We start from the raw sequence: 24,052 nt of genomic DNA, 5'->3' as shown, positions 1-24,052 counted from the left end.
AGAAAGTCATTGTTTATAGAGTCAATGTAGTGTTACCTTCATGTATCTACTTTTCAGCACAAAAACTTCAACATTACAGAAGCTCTTTTAAATGTCAAACATAACTACATTAAAAAAATAACAGGTCTTTCCCTTCACTAAAACAAATCAATTAACACTTAATTTCAACATTCTCCTTATCCAGTCCTATGCAAAGCATGCTGGGAAGTACAAATCCACTGCATAATTTCCGAAGTTTCAAGACAGTTTCATTAAGTTACTACAACCTAATTTGAAAAAAGCCAAAATTGTTTTGAAACGCAGACATTTGAGTTTAAATTACAGACAATATTAAAGGGTTAGTTCACCCAAAAATGAAAATTCTGTCATTAATTACTCACCCTCATGCCGTTCCACACCTGTAAGACCTTCGTTCATCTTCAAAACACAAATTAAGATGTTTTTGATCAAATCCGATGGCTCAGTGAGGCCTGCATTGCCAGCAAGATAATTAACACTTTCAGATGCCCAGAAAGCTACTAAATACATATTTAAAACAGTTTATGTGACTACAGTGGTTCAACCTTAATGTTATGAAGTGATGAGAATACTTTTTGTGCGCAAAAACCCCCCCAAAATAATGACTTTATGACAATATCTAGTGTTGGGTGATTTCAAAACACTGCTTCATGAAGCTTCGAAGCTTTAAGAATCTTTTGTTTCGAATCAGTGGTTCAGAGTGCCAAAGTCACATGATTGCAGTAAACAAGGCTTTGTTACGCCATAAGTGTTCAGAAATTTCAATGTTTCATCACTGGGGGTGGAGGGGGGCGTGACTTTGACAGTTTGATACGCGCTCCAAATCCAAAACAAAAGATTTGTTTCGAAGCTTGATGAGCAGTGTTTTGAAATTGTCCATCATTAGATATTGTCATAAAGTCGTTATTTTTTTTTTTTCTTGGCACATAAAAAGTATTCTCGCCGCTTCATAGCATTAAGGTTGAACCACTGTAGTCACATTAACTGTTTTAAATAAGTCTTCAGTAGCTTTCTGGGCTTTTCTGGCCTCACTGAGCCACCAGATTTTATCAACAATATCTTAATTTGTGTTCCGAAGATGAACAAAGGTCTTATGGGTGTGGAACGACATGAGGGTGAGCAATTAATCACAGAATTTTCATTTTTGGGTGAACTAACCCTTTAAGTTGATGTAATGATCAACGTTATTATGTCAATAGAACTCTAAAAAATAATGTTTGCAACTTAAAAGTTTAAATTAAAATGATAAATTTGAATTTTTAACTTGCAACCATGCATTTATTTAAGTTGTGGTAACAGGTCCCCTGACTACACTTGCACACACTATGTTAGTATATAAGGAATGTTGTAGCTCAATTTGTAGATAAATCCTGAAAAATTCTCAAAATGATATTGATATTGATATAATATTGATTTAAACTAAAGCCTCAGAAAAGATAGATTGAATTAGATCTTTGCGGTCATGCTGTTACAAAATAGAAGCAGAAAGTTTCAGCTGGGAATAACAGTCACAGAAGAATGTTTTTTCCATTTTATTTTCTTAACAGACATCACATTTTTCTTCCAAAGAGTACAAATTTTTACATCCAAAAAAGAAGACTTTGCTTTGCACACAACAAAAGAGAGCAACAACAAGCATCCCAAAGTAAGCATGGGACTTGAAAGCAGTTTTGAAAATGTTTCAAATATTTGAAGCCCCTCATGCTGTGTAAAGCTGTTCCTCTTTCCAGTTCAAATGTTTGGATGTGCTAGACACTGACATCTTCAGCACACATACTGCATACGCTCACAGATATATGAGGCGCAGGGCTGCTGAGAGTGGGGAGAATTTGACAATTGACCTTTCCTCACTTTGGATTAGAGTACTGGCTCCATTTCTCTTAACACAACTTTACTGCGCTGATAATGCACATAAATATGCAATTCCACAATGACACATTTGGCTTGAACACTTTTATGCTTTCACAGAGAAAAGCAATCAGTCTCCTTGTACACGGGTCTTTTTATATTCCTTTCTAAAAGCTGAGACAACTAATTTGGCTAAACAAATCAAATTAAACATTTTTTACATGGTATTTTTGAATAATTCAGTACCCAAGTATATATCAAAGTACCATACTACCACCTGATACCATCACTGTACCATTTGTACACTTTTGTAATTTTTATAGTCTGGTTGCAACAAGTGAGCAAAGCCATCTGGCCTAGTTTACTCCATCGTACGGAATAAACTATGTTCAGCTCGACAACATCTACATCAAACCAGGCTTTGAAGCATTACCCTAGTTTGTGTTTGGGGCCCAGTCTGAATTATACAACAGGACATTTTTAGAAAGCTGGCACATCAAAAAACAGCTTTGTTAAAAGCGTTTGTTATCAATCTCCTTTTATAGTACTAGTATGTTTGTTAAAGTGTGGAATTCGTCTGAGGTCAAAAATGGCTGCGGGCGTTTATAGTCTTGCAAAGTGTTTCTTTGTCAGACATTCGCGGGATGGACACTTCACTCATGTTAAGTGAGTTTGTTTTCATTCAGAAGTAAAAGCATTTTAACTTGTTGCACTCAAGGGAAAGGAGAAATAATGTTTGTTAATGTTTAAAAGTCAATACAAACACAACAACTAAACATGAAAAGGGACAAAAAAATGGCACTTACAGGAAAGGTTCAGGCAAAAATGACAATTCTGTTATTTACAAACCATAATGTCTTTCATAACCTATGTGACATTATTTCTGCAATAGGTCTTTTACTGATCCATGGAAGAAAATCATACAAATTTGGAACAACATAACAGAATTGATATTTTTGCTGAAATATTCCTTTAAAAATACAAAAATATAATAACATAACTTTAAAAAAATAGCGTAAACTAGACAGAGTAAAAAAAAATGTCTCTTCATTATGTTTGTTTCACAGCAAATCTCCTGTGCAGGACAGATGGGGTAGAGGGGTAGAGGGACAGAGGGATGCTTTGATGCTGAATAAAACTTGTTTGAAGCATCTTTTAATAGTCTGATCACTTCAGCTTCTTTAGGCACCTCACAGTCCCAGTGTCTCTGATCAGTGCAATTTTTTTTCTGGACAAAAAAAGTCCAGGCGTCCAGGCAAGAACGTTTGACTCCTGTCTACCACTTCCAGAGCCAGCTACACAATTAATGAGCTACCTCTAAAGTGACCTGTTTTCCCGCCTAGCAACACTGTGTTCATTAATGTCTGGCCACTTCTTAGAGAGAAATTCTCAGTCTGATATTTCTGGTTATAAAAGGCACTTAAATTGTATCTGTAAAAAAAAAAAAATGTCAATGGCAAATGCAACTGGTTTAAATACTGGCGGTCAGTTTAAGCGTTTGGCTGGGATGCAATAAAATGTTCTCCAACCCACCAGAGTCTATCTAGTGTCTGCATCGCACCCGCCCGCAGGAGTCATGGAGCACATCGCCCTCTGTGGGCTGGAGGTATGAATTCCAATATGGCTTTTACACGTACATTGGTTTCGTACAAGCTACATTGTTGTTGGCTGGACACTGTCCTTGTATTAAAGGTGCCTCATATTCCAATGTGTTTTGTGCTAAAGATGGGCAAGGGGTGATGTCGGGTTGTTTTGGATGTGTCAGCCCATTCTCTGGACTGGTTTTCACTCCTTCCAGCTCCAGAGGGGATGTCTCATGTAAGTCCATATCTACTGGAGCCTTGGATCTCCTCCTGCGACGGATGACCACAACAGTAGCTACGATGGCAGCAACCATCACCACTGCCACAGCTACCACAATGGGTATGAGAGAGGAAGAAGGTTCGGTCCTGTCAACGCTAGGCTCATGGGAGGAGGGTGGGATTCCTGCTGTGCGAGCCTCCATGCAGGCACTAACCGAGACATGGACCGGCTCTCCCAGAGGGCTAGCACATACAGAATAGGTGCTATTTGGCTGTAGCCCCCTAAGCGTGTACTCTGGGTAAGTTGGAGGCACATTCAACTGTAATGGCCGCCGGTCTGGGCCTGACAAGTTTCGGTAAGTCAGACGAATTCCACGGATATTTGGCCTTGTGTGGATGTAACGGTGAAGGTCTAATGAAATTGAAGTGCTGGTTATGTGAATAGAGCTGATTGTGTTGGGCTGGACTGTAGCAATGGTCTCGATAGAAACTCTAGGTGAAGGCGGGGGAAGCAGAGCTTCATTTTGAATCTCACAGTAGAGTCCTGACATTGAAGGTGGGCACAGGCAAACAACCACCCCATTTGAGTTAAATATGCATGTTCCACCATTTAGACAGATATTGGAAGGGCACATAATGTCCTCTTCTTCAGAATCTTCTATGATTCTTCTGGGGAAGGCAGTGGTCTGGGAAAGAGGGAAGCTGTCTATGTCTGCTGAGGACATCTCACTTGGTGGAGCCGGGGGAATAGCGTGTGTTGTGCCTGATGGTGTGGTGGAGTTTGTAGGCTTGCCCGTAGTACTACTTGTCCCTGCGCTTGTTAACTCAATGGTCGTTGTGGGACAGCCAAAATCTTTATGCTCCAACTTTGCCAAAACCTTTCCTGAGTTTATTGGTGGAAAGTGGCAACGAGTCTCCTCCATCCTTAAAAGCTCTACATTGGCATCCTTTAGCCATGCTGGGAACCAGGCCAGTGGGCAGAGGCAGTTGAAGGGGTTTTCTGCTGCAGTGAGCTTCTCAAGTTTGGGGAAAAGGTTGAAGAAACCCTCGGGGAAGCCTTGCAAATAAACGTTGCTCAAATCGAGCTCTAGCAGATTAACCAGATTTTGGAAATCTTCTAGTTTTAGGGATCCCAAGGGATTCCCAGTTAAATTGAGGTTTCGTAGGCCCCCCATTGCCTTTAGTGTAGGTTGAATCTCTACAAGCAGATTTTGTGAAACATCCAGAACATGTAGGTTTGCCAGGCTCCTTAGCAGTTCCTCATCCAGACTGGTCAGTTTCAATCCAGCTATTTTAAGAGACTCAAGGTGTGGTGTCTGTAAATCTTCAGGTCCAAGGGGTGGGATACTATTATAACTAAGATCCAAGTGGAGCAGTCTGGGTAGTCGTAGAGCTGGCAACACACTAATTTTATTCCCCTGAAGCTTCAGCTCCAGTAGGTTCTCCAGTCCCTCAAAAGCAGCTGGGTGAATGCTGTGGATGAGGTTGCTGTAGAGATACAGCCTTTCCAGATTGACCAGTCCAGTGAAGCTGTCTTTGGAAATGTGAGTAATGCGATTTGAGGAGAGATCCAGGTTGAGTAGAGAGGAGAGTGGGCTGAAAACCCCATCAGGGATTTCACTGAGAGCATTCTGACTCAAGTCCAGCATTCCAAGCTCGCTAAGCTCTACAAAGTCCTGCTCTTGTAAGGTCTTGATGTTGTTCTGAAAGACATAGAGGTACTTTGTGGAGGAGGGGAGGCCACGAGGCATGTAGATCAAGTTCTTCTGGACACAGAAGATGGAACTACCGGGGTTACAAGAGCAGTCTTGAGGACATCTGGTGCTCAGAGATCCACTCAGTAAGTGAAACAAAATGAGATGAGACAGGGGAGATAATGGCCGCATCGTTGATCAGCGTCTGGCCTTGGTGATTGAAACCTGCAATAGAAAAAACAGAAAAAGGTCAAAACTAAAATCTTGTTACTGTATATACTGTATGTGTTTACACATTGTTGGGCCTTTGACAATGGGTGTCCTGCAAAGTTTAGCTCCATCTGTAATTAATAAACACATATGAAACAGCTAACCAAAGTTTTCAGGACCTCTAAGGCAAATGATCAGTAAGGTGTGTTGGAGCAGTTTGGAGCTAAACTCTGCAGGACATGGAGCAGGATTGGACATCCTAGTGTAATATTAATAACGTTCAGTGTAATATTAATAAACTTAATTGTTTGATGTTCAGCCTTTTTTAAAGAATTTTTTGTCTGTTTCTGTCTGCTAAACCATTTTGGTTCTTTTGTTGGGACTGTGTATAATGTAAAGTTTGGATCCTCAAGCAAAACCAGTTTTGAACAATTGCATTACATGACTTATTCATACAAACAGAAACAGGCATGTCTGAAGTTTTGTCAAGGCTTTGAAACTCCATCCCTACACAGAGAAAACAAAAACCACAGCAGGGCAGAGTAATGTTGACTAACTATTTGTTGTGATGACCAGAATTGACCCAATGAAATGGTATGAAATACTGTGGCAGAAATCACCCATTTACTACATTGTATTGTATTGCTTATTAATAAAATATTCTTAATAACTTCAATTATTCAGTAAATGTGTTCTGAATGAGTCAGAATGGCCACTCCTTGGTAAAATTGAATAAATGGGCACATGACTCCTCTGATGACTTATGCACTATAATTGAACCTTGTTTCATTGTCTGGCTGAGGAACTTTTATCGTTATTTTCCTGCATTTTCTGAGATCATCCAACAATGGCTGTGGTATATGGCCCAGTTGACCGAATGTCTGTTGACCTGCCTTTCATTTAGTTTCACTCTTTCCACTGTTTGCTTAATGAGTTCATCTCAGAAAGTGTAAACCTCATCCCAGAATGTGCCCTTAGAGGAGCCCACCCAGTGTCTCGACTCTTCACTGACACAACTAAGAATGTCTGAGAATAAGTAGCTATTTAAAAGTGAAGTGTAGTGGTTTTAAGCCTCTTAATTTTCAATTAAAGTCCTTGTGTCATTTTGTATGTGTCTGGTTGTTCAAGAATCTCTCAGATGTCTTTGATTTCCTAATGAACAAATAGCTAGACCAAGCCTCCCATCTTCTCCTCCGCTGAGGTAACAATGTGTATGTTTGTGAGTACAAAGAATAGTTTACTGTTCCAACAAGAGTCCTGATCACTAAAGGGCCAGTCTATTGAGGCAGATGAACAACCATTCATTTGGCAGGTACACTCACTCTTTTCATCCTTTTTTTCTGTCCGAGTTCCCTTTTGTGAGACCCTTTCTCACATCAACCATTTATCTTTTTTCATTCCCTCTTCCCCTTGAAGGCCAATGGCTTGCTATTAGGAAGGCTTGTGATTGTTTGCTCATAGTCCTGTGATTATATTTGCTCAAATTTGTTTTAATCTGGTCTGATAATGTTAACTTTGAAGAAGACTGTTTGACTCAGTTGCATCTCTGGTTCAAGATAGTCATTGGTTGGTCAGCCATGCAACACTTTCCAAAGATTAGCTTGACCACCTACAGTATATGACCAGGTAGTGTGTTGCTGGTACAATCTACAGTATCTACAAGCTAGAAACCAGCTACCATGTTCCAAAAGTGAATAGTGTATGAATTTACCTGCTTTGTGACATTCAATTTTGCTCAATTAGTTTCATGTTAGCCTGATAATCCTTTGGTTTCCCTATCCATCTTATCTTATGTATATTTAGTTTTGATATATTACCAACTGTGTTTTAGCTATAACATTGTGTTTGGACCCTCTGCAGGTTGCTTGACTTTTGACAGAAACTAGAGCAGGTTGCTACCTTTCATTTTGCCCTCCTTCCATTCTCCCTTTTTCTCTGGCATATGTACAATCCCACCGGCATGGCAGGAATTTTGCAATAACCCTAAAAATCCATCTTCATCACAGGGAGGTATGGGGCCTCCAGAGGGTTTGACATTTTTCTCTCTCACTCTCTCTGTATTTGTTTCAGGGTTCATGCACTTGTTTGCCAAGCTTCTGTCACAACCGATTGCGTGAAAAACAGGTTTGACGAGGGTGGCATGAGGAGCAGAAGGAGGTCACAGGTGAAGCAGAGCTGAACGCCACCAACACACCTTTTGTTCCCTTTATTGGTCACACATCAGAGTGATCTTAATCTTAGTCATTGATGAAATAAGGGTTTTGGTAGTTTTACTGGTTGTATTTATGTAAATGTAGCCTATTTGTTCAAGTATAAAACATGAAAAGAATAAATACTGATAGTTACGTTTTTAAAGATATTGCCTTATTAATTTTCATGTATTTAGTAACTGAATGTTAGTACATTGTCAAATAGAACTATTTATGTTAATAGATATTTAGCGACACCACCACACGCTACTGTTAAAAAGGTGACTTGACTGTTGCAGGTGACCTTTTGTAAATTTAGCTTAAAAAGCTACAGTTTCAATATAAGTGACACATACATAGTTTAACATTTACTAGTACAGAGGTGCAAGTGTGTGTTTCTTTGAGTAACATACATCACTACTGTCCTGAAATTACACACAGCCAGACGCACATATTCACACACAGATAAATACACATTTCCGTCAGCAACTCCTGAGGACAGCTGGATTGTGTTACCCAGAATGCATTTGGTCGGTCTCTTCGGGTGACAGCGCGCTCCCATTAAGTAACTGTTTTGTGATTAGTGTAGGGGGAGGATTTCAGAGAGGAAGCCAAAGGAGAAACAGACATCTGCACTTAAATATGGATTCTGTGCAAGTGTGTACATGCCCGTAAGCGACTGTTTTTGTTTACACATGCTTGAATCAAGCTCATGAGCATGTGGCTGATTTAAAATATGAAACAGATTTATCTGGGATTTTCCTTATGCTTCACTTCAACCACAACAGAAGCTTTTAAAACAGAGCTAAAGCCCATTCGACTAGCACTAAAATCAATAACTCTTTAGTATCTTCATTGTTTCTCTCTTAGACATCAATACAATTAAAATGGAGAGCAAATGGAGACTTTTGCTTGTGTCCATTTTTGTTTTTACTAGGAATCTCACCTCTTCAACAATATCTCTGTGTTCAGATTCATCAAGATTTCTGCAGTCAGATCTAAATATGAACTAAGGGGCCGTTTACATGATACAGTTTTCAAATAAAAACTGAAAACTTTTTATGCATTTTGGCTGTTCATTTACACGACAACGGCGTTTTGGTGGCCTGAAAATGCAAACTTTTGAAAACGGGTTTCAAAGCGCAAGTTTCTGAAAACAGTCTCCGTGTAAACAACAAAAACGCATACCTGTGAAAACGATGACGTCATGCACATGCGCATTACATGTTCAATCTATAGTGTTTCATCGCCATCTAATGGCCTGCCAGCAGAATACAGCTTTTTTAGTCATTTTCACGGATTCGTATGAATGGGGATATTTTGACAATGGTGTCGTCTGTACACGCAAAACTCAAAAGGAAAAACTCAGTTTTAAGTATATCGTCGTCATGTAAACGTACCCTAAATATGAACTAAAGTATTTCTTATGCATTTGTTCCAAGACTAAATTTTCTGAGCTCTGCTATCCACATTCATGCTATAACACTACACTCTTACTGTATGTCAACAATTCTCTGCATTCGCAAACCATCTTTTTTTGGATTTTATCCACTGGGAATTGATTGAAACATGAAAAGTGGCATTACATTCAGTATCTTTTTTTAAGCTATTTTACATTTTTAACATTAACCAATAGAATGCACGGCCTAGATGACATCAGCAGAAAAAGAAAGTTGTTTCAGAGCAAGTTATACTAACATATAATTATTTTGTGCATATATTATAAATTATTAAATAATTGTCATATTATCTAAACTAATTCTATTGATGAAAAATAACACAATAAGACCAGGAATAAAGTACTTTGAAGTCTTATGCTGAAATATAATCTCCAACCCAAAAATGAAGAGGGTTAATCTACTGTAAACTTTAGGCTCTGCAAAAAGAAAATAACCTATACAGTGTTAATAATTGTTACAAAGACAAGAACCCAAATTTTAGGTTCCGATTTCTTTGGATTGTTATTAGATAAGCATAATTAGGTCCACTCAACAAGTAGTTTCAGCCATAGCATTAGTACAAACACATACACACTTCATGCCCTCCAGACAAAACCTCTCTCAAAAAGACACAGAAGACACTAAAAAGGTGGATAGTGTCTTAAACCAGACTAGGTGCAATAAAGGTATAACATCCTCCCCCAGCTTTGCCCAGGGGCTGCAGGCAGTTCAAGTTACAATCTACTCTATGTGCATGTGCACACCTGCTATCCATGGGCACGGGGAGACACCGCATTTCTGTGTGAAACATGAGAAACTGAACAAGACAAAAGACCAAAGTAGACCAACTTACAGATGCCTCTGACACACGCCAGCCTGTCATATACTGTTACAAATGTGGTAACTATCTATCTATCTATCTATGTATCTATCTACCTATCTATCTATCATGGATGTAAAAACTATGCGTGGTCAACTTCAGCATTTCTGGTACGAGAAGTATTTTACGATGGGTGTGTTGAAGAAAGATGTCATTTTGGTGTTCTTTTGTCCTGCACATATTTTTCTGAAGGGCTGCAATTGAAAAGAGTGTTTGCGACTGGATTACCCGCAATATGGTGCTGCTATGACTAGCATGCTGTCAGGTGGCATAATCTGCAGCCATGGCATTGTGTGTGCATGATTCATATTCGCTCTCTACCTCTCTACACATGATTATGCACTTAAAAAAAAAAAAAAAACAGTTGTCCAATAAAAAAATAAAAAACAAGATAAATTTACTTCAAATATGTTAATACATGACAGATTAGATAAGTAAATGGTATGTTTTATTTTAATTACATCTGAATATCATTTAATGCCAAAAGCAACCCTTCTTCTTGCTTTTTTAAATTATTATTTTTTTTAAATGTTTGAAATGATCCATTACTATGTCTTCGTCATTGTTGCTTAGTGATTTTTGCGTTCTTTGACTACCGCAGCTAATAATTTATTTCCAGTCACAGTTGCCATTCCATCAGAAGCTGTAGCTTAAAGTCCCTACTGTCTGTATGAACCACAGACTGTAAAAAATATGGACAACGCACCTTCACTATCTTCTGTTGTAGATAAGCGAAGCCGACAATGTCCAAATATGGCACTAACACGTTGGACCCGAGCAGTAGTGAGTGTGATCAAAGTCTCTTTAAGACAAGTAATTTCACTCGGTGGCCATCTTTGAAACGCCTCTCAGGCATCCTGGGCATCCATGCAGCTCCTATCTCTTTGAATGGGGAAACATCAAATTCTCTAAAGCTGTTTGCCAAGCTTTCGATTAAATTTCATATTTGAAATCACCAATGAAATCTGACAACAACTGTCTCATAATTTTTTTTCCAAATGCTCAAATCATGACAAAAAAAAAAAAGTATTTTTTAGGCTGGATCAAGCTAATGCGCATGCGCAGACCTAAATGCGCACGTCTGACTGTTTCCATAGAAACCAGTGCTTCTAACGGCCGCTGCAGTGACGTGATGACTCTACCAGTCGGCGATTGGCTCTTATTTTGAAGGCGGGACTTATTCCGCCATATTGCGCGTTACACTTTCTCCCATTCAAAACAATATAAGTGACGTCTTGTGTTATTCTGTAGTCTTTGGTGTGATGTTGAGCCGTGCTATCAAGGCCCCACCCATATTTCCGCAGAATCGGATAGTACAGTTTACTGCAGAACAACTCACTGTTAAATAAACAGTCGGTGTGAAATAAACAGTTATGGAAATGTAGAAATTAAAGTTAAAGCTCCAATCTCCTCTCGAAAATCCAGAAAAAAGTCTGTTGGTGTCTCATGACTACTTCACTCAGAGAAGCTGTCAGTGTCATCTGTCAATCATGATGTCAAACACCCATTTTATAGCATCAATAACTAACTAAAACCAAACTTATTTAAAAAACGAACATCAGCGTGATAAAACTACATAAAATGACAGAAACCATCTTTGGAAAAAATGTATTTGAAGTGTAATTTGATTGTTTAGTTTGTCTCGCGTCCCATTAAATTACACGGAGAGGGCGGGGTTTATCAGCTATTCTGCATCCAGCCACCTGGGGGTGATCGAAATATTTTGGCTTCAGTTTTCAGGACTTGTGCGGCACACTTGGTATGAACGTGCAACAGGATTCAAGCCAGTATTCTCTTACCAGTTACCAAAGTAATATAAAATACGGTGACGTCCATAAAACTGAAAAGTCTTATTACTTTTAACACAACAAGAGTCCAGTCAAGCTGCAAGTTCATCTGTCAAATCTTTATTAACCAACAGCAGAGTTTATATCTGGTGGAGAACGGCGTAGTTAAGTCGTGCGTAGAACACAAAACTCTAAACAAACATGAAACCCACAACAAATGGTAGATGTGTTTGTTCAGCACAGAAAAACTAATTGTCCAGTCCAGTTCCCTTCACATTGCACGGGTTTTCCGAGAATGCGGTTGTGAGTCCTGAAAATTTACAGGTGTGAGTTCGGTTACGGAATGCGTTGTCACTCCTGTAAATAAATGAACTGTGTGTGAACGTAACCGTATTAAGGACTCAAATACAGGACTCACAACCGTATTCTGCTGCTGTGTGAATGTGGCCTTAAAATTTTCTCGCTAATATTGTACTAATAAAATGTGCAATTAATCCATTGTCTGTTTACTATAAAGGGCAAACTGGATTTGCATTGTTAGGTGATACATTAAGTGAGAAGCAGAGAACTGTTTGTTCTTGTCTATACATGTCTCTTTCCCTCTCTCTGCAGGTTTAGTTGGTTCAGGACAGGTTCCTAGTATTTTAAGCTTTGTTTTTTTGGCTTACTTTCAGACCAAATCAGTGTGTAATAGAGTGAAACATAACAGCTTTCACATCTCTCAAAGAAAAACAAACACACACACACACACACACCATATGAATGTATTTATCTGTCCAAGGTGAAAACTCATACACCTGTTAAACACATTCAAGCAGCAAGTTATTCAAGTTAGCACGCTCTTTATTGTTATTCAATGTACGTAACACATAATGGGTGTCAAAAAAATGAAAAACGTTGTTGGCCTGATGTCATAGATCTTAATACCATGACTCATACGCAAGTACACAGATTTTAGGCACTAGTGTCAGTCAAAGAGCTAACCCTGAGAGTTAAATGATGTTTAAAACTGGTCTGCAGGCAAAAAGTTCAGTAGACCTTATCACACGTTTACTAATATTGCACAGCATCTGAGCCAGAGAAAGAGAACTAGAAAGAAACCAATATAAAACCAAAAACTATTGATTGGAAAACAGTCTTTCCATACATTGCTACCATACATTGAATTCTTTTAAATATGAATATGAATCGAATGTGAACCTGAAGACAAATGTGAATTGAATTGAATTGAATTGAACTGACAGAGAAAACACAAAAAACCGAGTTAACCATAAAAACGATTGCATGGAAAACATTTGAATTTGAATACGAAACTGATGAATGTCAATGAAAAGTGAATTCAACTAAATTAATCAGTGAAAAAAATTGCATGAAAACAATTAAATTAATTAGGATTTAAATATGAACTGAATGCGAATTGAAATTAACTGAGTGAAAGGGAGAGAATTTGCATGGTCATGCCAATTAAGTACATTTGAATTTGCATAAGAATTATTAAATTCAGAAATAAATTCAGTGAACCTGAAGTTGAATGTGAATTGAACTGAGCTAGATCAGAGTAAACAATAAAAATGATTGTGGAAAACGTTCATTTGAATTTGAAACTGATGTGATTGAGAAGTGAACTGAACTGAATTAAGTGATTAAAAAACTACTGCATGAAAAACACTCATGGCAATAGAGTACAGTCAATTAAATTAATCTGAATTGGATCTGAACACAAATTGAATTAGGCAAGTGGGAGTGAAATGTTTTCAATAAGCAAAATCAAATCAATGTAAGTTTTAATTTCAATATAATGAATGTAAATGACAAGTGAATTGAACTAAACTTCTGTCTTGACAACTCTTGAAGTGTTTAGCATGATAATGGATATGATAATGTTGATGTTTGGTCTTGGTGAGACGGATCTGCTACGCTGCTGCTGTTGTTGGTTATTGCTGCTGCTGCAGAGCAAGTACGGGACTTACGGCTACTGCCGATACATAAACGACACGCTGCTGTGAGCAAGTAAGACATGCTGCTGCTGTACAAATCATGAATTACCCATAGCAGATGTATACAGATGGAGCTAAAACATATCGCCAAAATCATATGTCTATTTGCCTTCATATTTCATCTGTAGAAAAACGTTTCTCTCGATTTTATATACGGAAGAGCAGGAGATATGATTACATGACTGACAGATCCAAAACGTGCTCTCATAATCGTAACACTCGCGCACATGGAAGAAAACGGACAGTGATCAGTGGAATTCAGTGGAAAATGACTAGAAATTATATTCTGTATAAAGAACATGTGAGAATAAATCTGTTCTCAAATACCAACAATAATCTCCTCCTGGATACTCTTCTTCTGTGTTTGTTTACACTAGTTTTCAAAAGAATGGCACCATTCTCGCCCTTCTGTGCAACAGCAGTTGCTCCGGTGTAAATCTGATGTAAATCTGATGTCGAAAATTCGTGCCGAATTTCACAAGGGCCTTTATGCAGCAAGTTTGAGCTTCTGCATTAACCAATGAGGTTTCTCTTGGATCAAGCGGTTTGGTTGAGCTTGTTTATGTTATCTGATCAAGGTTTATATGTGAATAAAAGACAAAATTAAATCTGTTCATCATATAAAGCGATCGAGTCTCTTCAGAAAATTTGGAACTTTTTGAAGCGTCAAAGTGGTAGTTGCGTAGATGTCAACAGAGGGACAGAAATCTCTCAGATTTCATCAAAAAGATCTTCATTTGTGCTCCGAAGATGAACAAAATTCTTATGGGTTTGGAACGACATGAGGATGAGTAATTAATGACAGAATTTTCATTTTTGGGTGAACTAACCCTTTAAATTGATCAAAAGTATTGGAAATAATCATGCAAATTAAGTACATTGAATTGATCTGAATTTTAATATGAATGAAATGTACCTGGAGTTTAAAGTCAATTAAATTGAATGGAGCACAAGAGAGAGAGAACTCACGGCTGGGACATGCTGGAACAACTTGCCCCGCCGCCCCCTTCTTGCCCCGCAGGGGGTGTCCTGTCTTCTGACCAGCTGTGTCAGCTTGAGTGTTTTCTGTGTCAGGGACTCTAAAGACTTCAGTCTGTCAGACCAAGATTCTGCACAATTTCTTGGCCATTAATCAAATAATTATATTTGTGACACTGAGCATGTGATCTCCTTTGTTGAAAAGGTCAGATTTCCACTGAAACACAAGATGCTCTTTAGATGATCATCAGGTTTTACACATTGACAAAACTGTGTTCATGCAACTCATGCGAGGCTGCCTTTAAAGCAAAGGGGAGACAAACTAAGAATCAAGATACTAAAAAAATGTGTGTAAAGCACTGTTTAGAGCTCAACACCTCAGCCCCAAATTACGCAGCGGATCTATTTACAACCCACAGCCTATTAAAACAAATAAACGGATGTCGGTTCACCTCCAGTGATGACGAGGTATGCTGGAACAAGACCAAATCAGTTTCTCTGGTTGCCTGTCCCGACCTGTTTGTGACATTGAGGCCCTCTTAGAGTATATTTACCTCCTCCGAATGACATTAAGTGTAGACATGGTGCAAGTGTGGCTAAAGTAACTAAATACTAGGGAAGTTCTCCATCACTCTCCAACACACTGCTCTGTTTGTGTACTGTTACAGCTCACTGAAAAGCGATGAAAGACAGTGTGTGTGTTTTAGAGGCTTATCTAATCCCATCCTGGCAGTCTGCTGATGAATTTGTTCTGAGACAGTTCAGTTGTGTCACTGATCGATTTAAGTGTGTGCAGCCAGAATTAATGCATTAGGCTACATTCACACTGCAGGTAAAGGTGGCCCAAATCTGATTTTTTTTTCCCCACATGTGACTCGTATCCGTTTTCCCCATGACAGTGTGAACAGTACAAAATCTGATCTTTTCAATTCCGATTTGTGCCACTTCCATAAGTGGTGCTAAATCCAATACAGGTCAGATGATTTGAAATGCGACTGCAGTGTGTACAGTCATATCGGAAAATTAATGCGATTTTTACATCACTTGAGATCAACATTCGTCACCATTTTGCACTCATGGGAGTCTATTCAAGGTGCCCTAGATTCAAAAATTGAATTTACCTCGGCATAGTTGAATAACAAGAGTTCAGTACATGGAAATGACATACAGTGAGTCTCAAACTCCATTGTTTCCTCCTTCTTCTATAAATCTCATTTGTTTAAAAGACCTTCGAAGAACAGGCGAATCTCAACATAACACCGACTGTTACGTAACAGTCGGGATCATTAATATGTACGCCCCCAATATTTGCATATGCCAGCTCATGTTCAATACATTACACAAGGGCAGGACGTCTGGATGTGCACAGCTGAATCATCAGACTAGGTAAGCAAGCAAGGACAATAGCGAAAAATGGCAGATGGAGCAATAATAACTGACATGATCATTGATATCATGATATTTTTAGTGATGGTTGTAAATTGTCTTTCTAAATGTTTCGTTAGCATGTTGCTAATGTACTGTTAAATGTGGTTAAAATTACCATTGTTTCTTACTGTATTCACAACTTAATTCTTTATAAATCTCTCCAACAGTGTGTAATGTTAGCTTTAGCCACGGAGTACTATCAAACTCATTCAGAATCAAATGTAAACATCCAAATAAACACTGTACTTACGCGATTAGACATGTTGCATGGCGAACACTTTGTAAAGATCCATTTTGAGGGTTATATTAGCTGTGTGAACTTTGTTTATGGTGTTTAAGGCAAGCGCGAGCTCTTGGGGTGTGGAGCACGAGATTTAAAGGGGCCGCGTACCCTGAATCGGTGCATTTATAATGATTGGCAGTTAAAAAAAACAAAACAAAAAAAAACTATGGGGTATTTTGAGCTGAAACTTCACAGACACATCCAGGGGACACTTATATTACATCAGACTTATATTACATCTTTTGAAAACATGTTCTTCGGCACCTTTCAAAGATTTTATAAACACAACGTTATCAAAACAGTTGCAAAAGGTAGTCAGTAGAAGGGCTGTGATGTGTCAGAACTCGTAAGTATTACAGAGACAACTCTATAATACAAGCAAAACATGAGGACTCGTATCATTGCGCTGTGTGTGATACCAAGTCTGCGATTTTCCTGAAAAATCGGGTTCCTTTTTCACTGTTGCCGCGGGTTGTTTTGCAACTCCATGGGTTGAAGCAACAGCACTAATTCGATATTTAACCTCCGAAATGTGATTTTACTCCACAGAACGCGATTGGGCTAGTTTTGGACTAGTTTTGAGAAACAATTGAGTGGATTTTGTGGTAAAAACCTGGTAAACCCATTTGTATCGTCCTTTTGCGCATGCAGTCCAGTTCAGAACCATGATCTGTTCACACTGGAAGTCTGATATTGGCCACATTTGAAACAACAATGTAAACAGCTAGACAAAAAAATCAGATCTGAGCAGAAATCGAAATTGAGCATTAAGGCTCGCGGTGTTAATGTAGCCTCAGTGTAACTTTTCCAGTGTTCTCAAGTTGCTTTGCTGTATGAATATGCACATTGATTAGCCAATAATAACAGATGTCATTTACATCTTAAAGGGATAGTTCACCCTAAAATTAACATTGAAGGATCATGTGACACAGAAGAGAGTAAATGATTCCAGTCTTCAGTTTTCTTTCTTCAGTCAGTCACATGCGCATGTTTTGTAAGAACTTACTGTTACAGCCTTAATATAACTCAGGTATCAGCCAAAGTAATCAGAGAAGCAGATCCCTTTGATCAAACAGTGCTCTCCTGAGCGCCTGCGTTTGAAGGAAGGTAGACGGATGTTTGCTGTTCTTGACTTGTGAAAACCTGAACACCACCCAACAGATGCAGCCAAAGGACATAACTCTGTCCTCAAGCAAATAACAAGATGTTACAGCTCACATTCAGAAAGAAAAAACGAGTGTGGAAGAGATGTTCTTAGTGCACCTGGGATTTTTTATATGCAGTTTGTATCCTTAAAGTTGAATTTTTCCCAAAAATAGCCAAATAATGATTGTTTCCAAACAGGTTGCACTCATTTTATCTTCTATTGGCTGGATAAACAGATAGCCCTGCCTCAAATTCATAGTATTGGTTGAGATAGTGTTGCTATGTGCTGTTGGTCGGTATGCACAAAAAAAAAAGAAAAAGAAAAAAAAAAGTAATGTTTTGAAAGCGCCACAGTGTTTACACTTTCAGGGGATTCAACCAATGAATTGCTTTTGTATAGTAGTCTCTGCTGCATATTAAGCTAGGATAGGAGAACATATTTAGTATTGCATCCAATCTTATTCATGCTTATTTCTAACATTTTCTGACCTCTGTTATGATTTATCTGCGTGTTTATATTTCTTTGTTGCTCTTGGCATTGGTTCTTGCCTTCACTCCGCTCAAGATCATACACACAGCAGGGTTGCAATCTAAACTGTGTTTTTACAAGTGGACACCACGACAGAACATACATAAAAAATCCTAAAAGCTAAACCATGAGATAATACAGTATTTGAGCTTTTCTTCACCAGTCTTCCTTATCTCTTGTCAGCAGTTCTGGGGAAGCTGTTTTGAAACAGCCCATAATTCAAAGTACTTAAACTACTCTCAAGCTATTCTTGTTAAAAAAAAGTAGCTAGCTACAACATTTGAATAGCAACATTTAAACGAATGTTTTACTATAATGCATCTCATGCTAAAGGTAGATTGGTTAGTAACATTGTTACTTTTAGTTATTGAATCATAAAAAAGATTAAATTTTCAACCTACAGATTGTGGAGAATATGGAAATTCTCTCCTGTATGGATTCCAGAATGAATATTCAAACATTCTTGTATATAATTATTATTTTTTCATGCTTGTTTCTGGTTGTTTTCCTGAAAGACTAATTATCCTAATTCTGATATATTTTTTTCTGCAAACATCACACATGAATATTTGAACGGTAGCTGAAAGCATAATGACATTAGCCAAAATATTTAATCAAAGGGTCAGGAAATACATCAAACTTTTGAATGACAGACATTGAAATTGTTCCAAGCTCTCTGACACTAATAAGGTTGCATGTTGTTCCATTGTGTCATCTTTAATGCTCCTGTATTGCAATCCTTTGTATAGTCAACACTTCAAGGAGGAAGAAACCAAAGGAAAATCAAATCCCTCGTCTTAGGAGGAGGGCTCATGCTTTGGCAGTCACTACTGCAACAGATTTTCGTGATTTTGAGTGATCAGTATAATCCAAACAAGCGACAGATTTCTAGAGTTTCCATCTGACCTTTAACAACAGCCATCGTAGTCAAGACAACAAAAGCCCCAGTCTTTACAATCAAAGTGCTTCTAACTAAATAATCTTCAGATGTCAGACACTTGACTCTACCTCAGACTATAAGGCCGTTCTTCACTCAGCATCTGCACACACTTATTCCTGCTCACTGTGTCTTAACGTCCATCATGCAGTTATTAACTGTGACTGGGAAGCTCTATCTGAGATACTCCCCTATTTAGTTGTCATGGTGGCATGACCCGAGCACTTATTAGCTGACCCTTGGGATTAGTCCAAGCCTGGCCAGGGGGGGTTAAGCCATCACCTTCGAATGCCGACTCTAACATCCCACTAGTCCCTTTAATTAAATTGCTGAGACACCGTGTCAGGAATGTTTGCCTGTGCTTTTTGCTGGCTCTCCTTCTGTATCTCTATCTTTGCTTTTCTCATACGCTTGTCCCTCCTTCATAGCCTAAGTGCCCCCTCTGTGTTTGCCTCTCCCGAACGATGACTGGCAGACTGCCAGCTGATCTCTAACTCTGACCGAAACAAAACGAGAAAAACTTGTTAACATGCTTACTACAGTTATTATCAAAAATTATATAAGGAATGCGACCCAGATTACTAATGACGGGTCAGATTTACCTCGCAGCTGGGTTCTTGTCTGCTTTGACGTCATTCATAAACAATATTTTATTAAACAAACAAATAATAACGTGGGTTTGCTGCTCAAAGGGTTAGTTGAGTGCAGAATGAAAATATGGTTATGCAATCTGCAAAGCTATTGAAACTTCATCTCTACACTACCAACATTAAAGGTTCTTCAAAGCATTCTCAACCTCTCAGGTTCTCCTGAAGAGTATGTAAAGACCATGAGATGTTCTTTAAAGATTAAACAAGATTAAACTTCAGTCCAGTATATTGGTTTCTATGTTCCTGCCAGTAAAATATGGTTTTCTAAAGGACTTATTAAAGAATAAAAAGCAAAAGTCCTGTACACACTTTAAAAAGGGTTCTATATTGCTATGGTAGAACCTTTCCATTGCACAATATAGTGGAAAAACGTTCTTCAGATGATTAAAATGTTCTTCACAATATGGAAAAAGTGGTTCTTTTGAGGTCTGTCCATTGAAAGGTTCTTTGAGGGACCCAAAATGGTTCTTCTACGGCACCTTAATTTTTAAAGAGTGTATTCTAAAACCTGAATAACTTAACAGTTGCTACACCACCTCATATGTTGTGATAATCTAGTGGTATATAAAGGTTGTGTCCATTTTAACATCTCTGCCAGACTTCTTACCAACCACTGAGCAGAGAAAAGAGGCATACAGCTGAGGAGGATTTCCAAACCTATTCAGAATCACTAAAATGAATGGCCAAAATCTCAGCATGTCACTCAACCCTTGCTCCAAAGTACTTCTTAATAGAGTCCTCCACAAAACCTTTCTCCTCAACTGTTGAGATTTCTTTGAAGCAACGAAAATAATGGGTTTAAAAGCTGGAATAACTGAGCATAATCTTCTTTACGCCCTGTGCAACTAAACTAATATACACCTGAGAACCACTCAGAAAGGGAGAAAGCGAATGGATGTTTAATGACATTACAGGGACAATATTAGGACTAGGGCTTTGCAATTGACAGCATACTGTATGCATTGAGCACACGTGAGAATAACGCAATCACAAACGAGTTACCATAATCCAGCAATAATGTTAAAGTAAAAACTATGTTTAACCCTTTGATATTTTATATTAACTCTCACAACAGTGGTGCTAAATACATCAACTTGATAACAAAGGATACGGTAGCCAAATACCTTTATAAAGGAATCCCTGTCAGCAGATTGCTCGATTGTGCTGGTGATGCTTGTCTTGCGTAATAATTTCTTGTGCTTGTGTGATATATTTGTGCGACCGATAGGCTACTGAAACGTTACAAATCTTAAATCTCCTCAGGCGAACGCGACTAACTTTCAATTTAACTTTGTTGTTTAAAAGAACATAGTGGTGTATTTGACATGCACGTGGGTAAAAAAACAATTTAAAAGCGTAATTAAGGATGTCAGTCCCCCAAAACTCACTATTATGATTTATCTCATTAGTTATGTATCGTTTTGTTTATGTTCTGCCGGCTGCCGCGGGATAATGAGATAAACAGAAGAATGGATAATTAACAACCATTAGCGTAAACCAAGCAGTCCTTGCACAATGATATATTGACTTGGGTTACCTGGTACTAAGCGCATGATTTTAAAACAGACATGCTTTTTAATGAAAGTATACTGAGCTCACGAGACCAGGAAAAAGCACAGGTAGATTAAAGTTTTAACAATTCTATTCAAAGTACTATTCAAAGTCTATTCAATTTTAACAATTCACTACCAGCTTGTATTGTTTCCACAACAAAAGTAAACTAAATTCCAGAATTAAAACTAATTTCTGATTATTATTTTATTTCTCTCTAGACATGTGTAACCATTTTCAGTGTTGCGCGCTGAAATGTTTTGTGCAACCATAATCATTAAAGTTTTTTTATGTTTACATTCTTGCATGTTCAGCGAGTAGCAATCCAGAAATAATTATTTGCACTGCTTACCTGTAAAACTTCGAAACGTTAAGCAAGCGCGCGTTGTTTTATCCACAAGAGACCACGAAATAAAAGAATGAAGCTCAAAACCCTTGTGGTCATTCCCTAAGCAGGAATAATTTCTCCTGAAGGCAAGCTTTGACACACATCATATGCAGTGAACATACGGAGTCTCCCCGATCCGTGCAGGTTGCGTCCAGCCAGACGTCTGAACTTTAGGAACACGATGGTGTTTTTACTGAATGGCAGGAGCGTAACACCTCCAGAGTTTTAGGAAGGAGGAGCAAAATTTTTCAGGCTTGACACAACTCTCCGTCGCCGGGCTGTGGCAATAAGGGGTATGTCCTAATTCCGTACTACTCCACAAGAAATGTAGTATGCACGTGCAGTACACTGTGCCGTATACAGTTTGGAATGGAATATTATAATATTCTATGTCGTACGGTGCGGTCACAAAAGGTCCATTGTCTGTTGTCAGTAGTGCAGCAATGTATGTATGAAGTAGGCCTACTGCTGCACAGTAGTGAACTCAATTCCAAGCAGCTTTCTGTTGATCAACGCGGTGAATTCGCATGGCTTTAACTCCGACTGAAATGACTGGATTTCGACCGCGAATATTCCATGACAATATGCAATATGCTTAGTGTAGTTGTTAGTAAAATTTGTAATTTTCTATTATGATTTTAATAAGTATTTTTTGTAAGTTTTGTTCTTGCTTAGGCTAGTAGGTTTTTTTTAAGTATCAGTTTGTCAAAGGCCCATTCACACCAAGAACGATAACTATAACGATAACTATATTTGTTTCCACATCAACGACCGATAAGGGTCTGCTTATTATAAGCTCATGTGCTGTTTTGGAAAGGGGGTTTGACTTGTCAAACTGTGATTTTTTCTGGACCTTGGCAAAGAACTTCTCTGCAATGCCGTCTGCCATTTTAAATGTGCAACCCCTAAATTAGAATAGGTTGTTTGCACATGACGTCACAGCAGCAGCGCAAATGAGTCTGGAGGGCAGGGAGTGATTTTTCTATATAGGAATCCTATCAAAAACTCAAAATTCGTATATTTTGCGTCGTTTATGGTTGCTCAAATCGATAAAATCGAGAACCCAGAAGGTATTTATATCGTTTACATAACTTATACCGTTTTTTATAACTTATATTGTTTTTTAACTTTAAAAGTTGTCGCCTTTTATAGCGTTTTGCGTCTGCTGATACTGAAATGAATATGGATACCTGCTTACCTCATTTGTTTTTGACTTAGTTAAATATCAAATTAAAAATTTGATGTTTTCACTTCAGTTTTGTAGTTTTCCCTTCACAATGTTGATCTGGTTACCATGAGAACAGTGACACGCGCTGCTGCTTCATCCATCAGAAAATGTCCAAATAAATAAATGTTTAAAAAGCTTCAACAACAAAGACAACACTTTCAAAAACACTCAGCTATGTGATTATTTTATTGAGTGATAGGGAGTGGGTTAAATCAGTGACATTATTAGATTTGATATACGGCGTCTTCCCGTCACCTCCTCAACCTGCTTCCCTTAGTTTGTTTTTACACGTATAAGGCAACAATTGTATTACAGCGTCCAGTTTTTTCTTTGAACGATGATGTGAACTCCTGTTGCAATTCTCGATTCAGCATAAATGACCTACAATGGCGACATTTTTCACAATCGCGACAGAAAATCAAAAATACTGCCCTAACTTCGCTAGCAGAAAGGCAGCGTGATATAAACAAACCCAGACTAGAACTGAACGCGGCGTGACGGCAGCTTCACATTCTCTATATCTATCTCCTCGATGGCAGGAAAGTCTTTCAATTCAGCACAGCAAAATGCCCAGTGTTAAATGAACACCCAAAGTGTACATATGACTCCATCTTATCTGGAGTTAAAAAAGTAACACTGAAGCAGTGTTAAAGTTAATGAGATAATTGATTGATAATTGATTGATGATTGAGTGATGATTGACAATTAGTGGAGACACCTGATGATAATAAGCAGAATCACTGAAGGAAAGAGAGAAAAAAGGTGTTAATTAATGATTTATGGAATGTTTTATTTCAAGTCACCATGAAAGAGGTCAGCGTTTGCTTTAGTTGGGCTCTTGACTCTTTACCTTTTATTATTAATTTTCTCTGACTCTGAAAGTCTAAATCTCTGACTGTGTGCTTGACGTGTAGCTTTAGTGTTAATGATTGTAGTCCTGTGAGTTTACAGCTTGAGATCCAACAGCAGGAAGACCTTTTTTTTCTCTTTTTTTTAAGAATAATACATTATGCACTGACGCTTCAGTGTTTAAACACACAGACATCAAGAATCAGCATCTGATTCTCAAG

General features: G+C 38.2%; 1 protein-coding gene across 1 annotated transcript; it reads right to left on the bottom strand.

The window, feature by feature from the left end:
* Positions 1–1,537: 1,537 nt before the first annotated feature.
* On the bottom strand, positions 1,538–22,053 carry vasna (vasorin a). Its single transcript, XM_048182932.1, has 2 exons — positions 21,719–22,053; positions 1,538–5,587 (listed from the first exon to the last, which is right to left on the bottom strand). The coding sequence occupies exon 2, from the start codon at positions 5,552–5,554 to the stop codon at positions 3,494–3,496; it is 2,061 nt and encodes a 686-aa protein (XP_048038889.1). The 5' UTR covers positions 5,555–5,587; positions 21,719–22,053; the 3' UTR covers positions 1,538–3,493.
* Positions 22,054–24,052: the final 1,999 nt, after the last annotated feature.

Source organism: Megalobrama amblycephala, linkage group LG2, assembly GCF_018812025.1.
Source record: "Megalobrama amblycephala isolate DHTTF-2021 linkage group LG2, ASM1881202v1, whole genome shotgun sequence".
NCBI lineage: Eukaryota > Metazoa > Chordata > Actinopteri > Cypriniformes > Xenocyprididae > Megalobrama > Megalobrama amblycephala.
Note: the sequence above shows the minus strand (reverse complement) of the source record. Positions and strands in the feature narration are given on the sequence as shown.

Bases quoted from the DNA above. Each gene is read 5' to 3' on its own strand.
- vasna (XM_048182932.1), bottom strand. From the start codon at position 5,554: ATGCGGCCATTATCTCCCCTGTCTCATCTCATTTTGTTTCACTTACTG.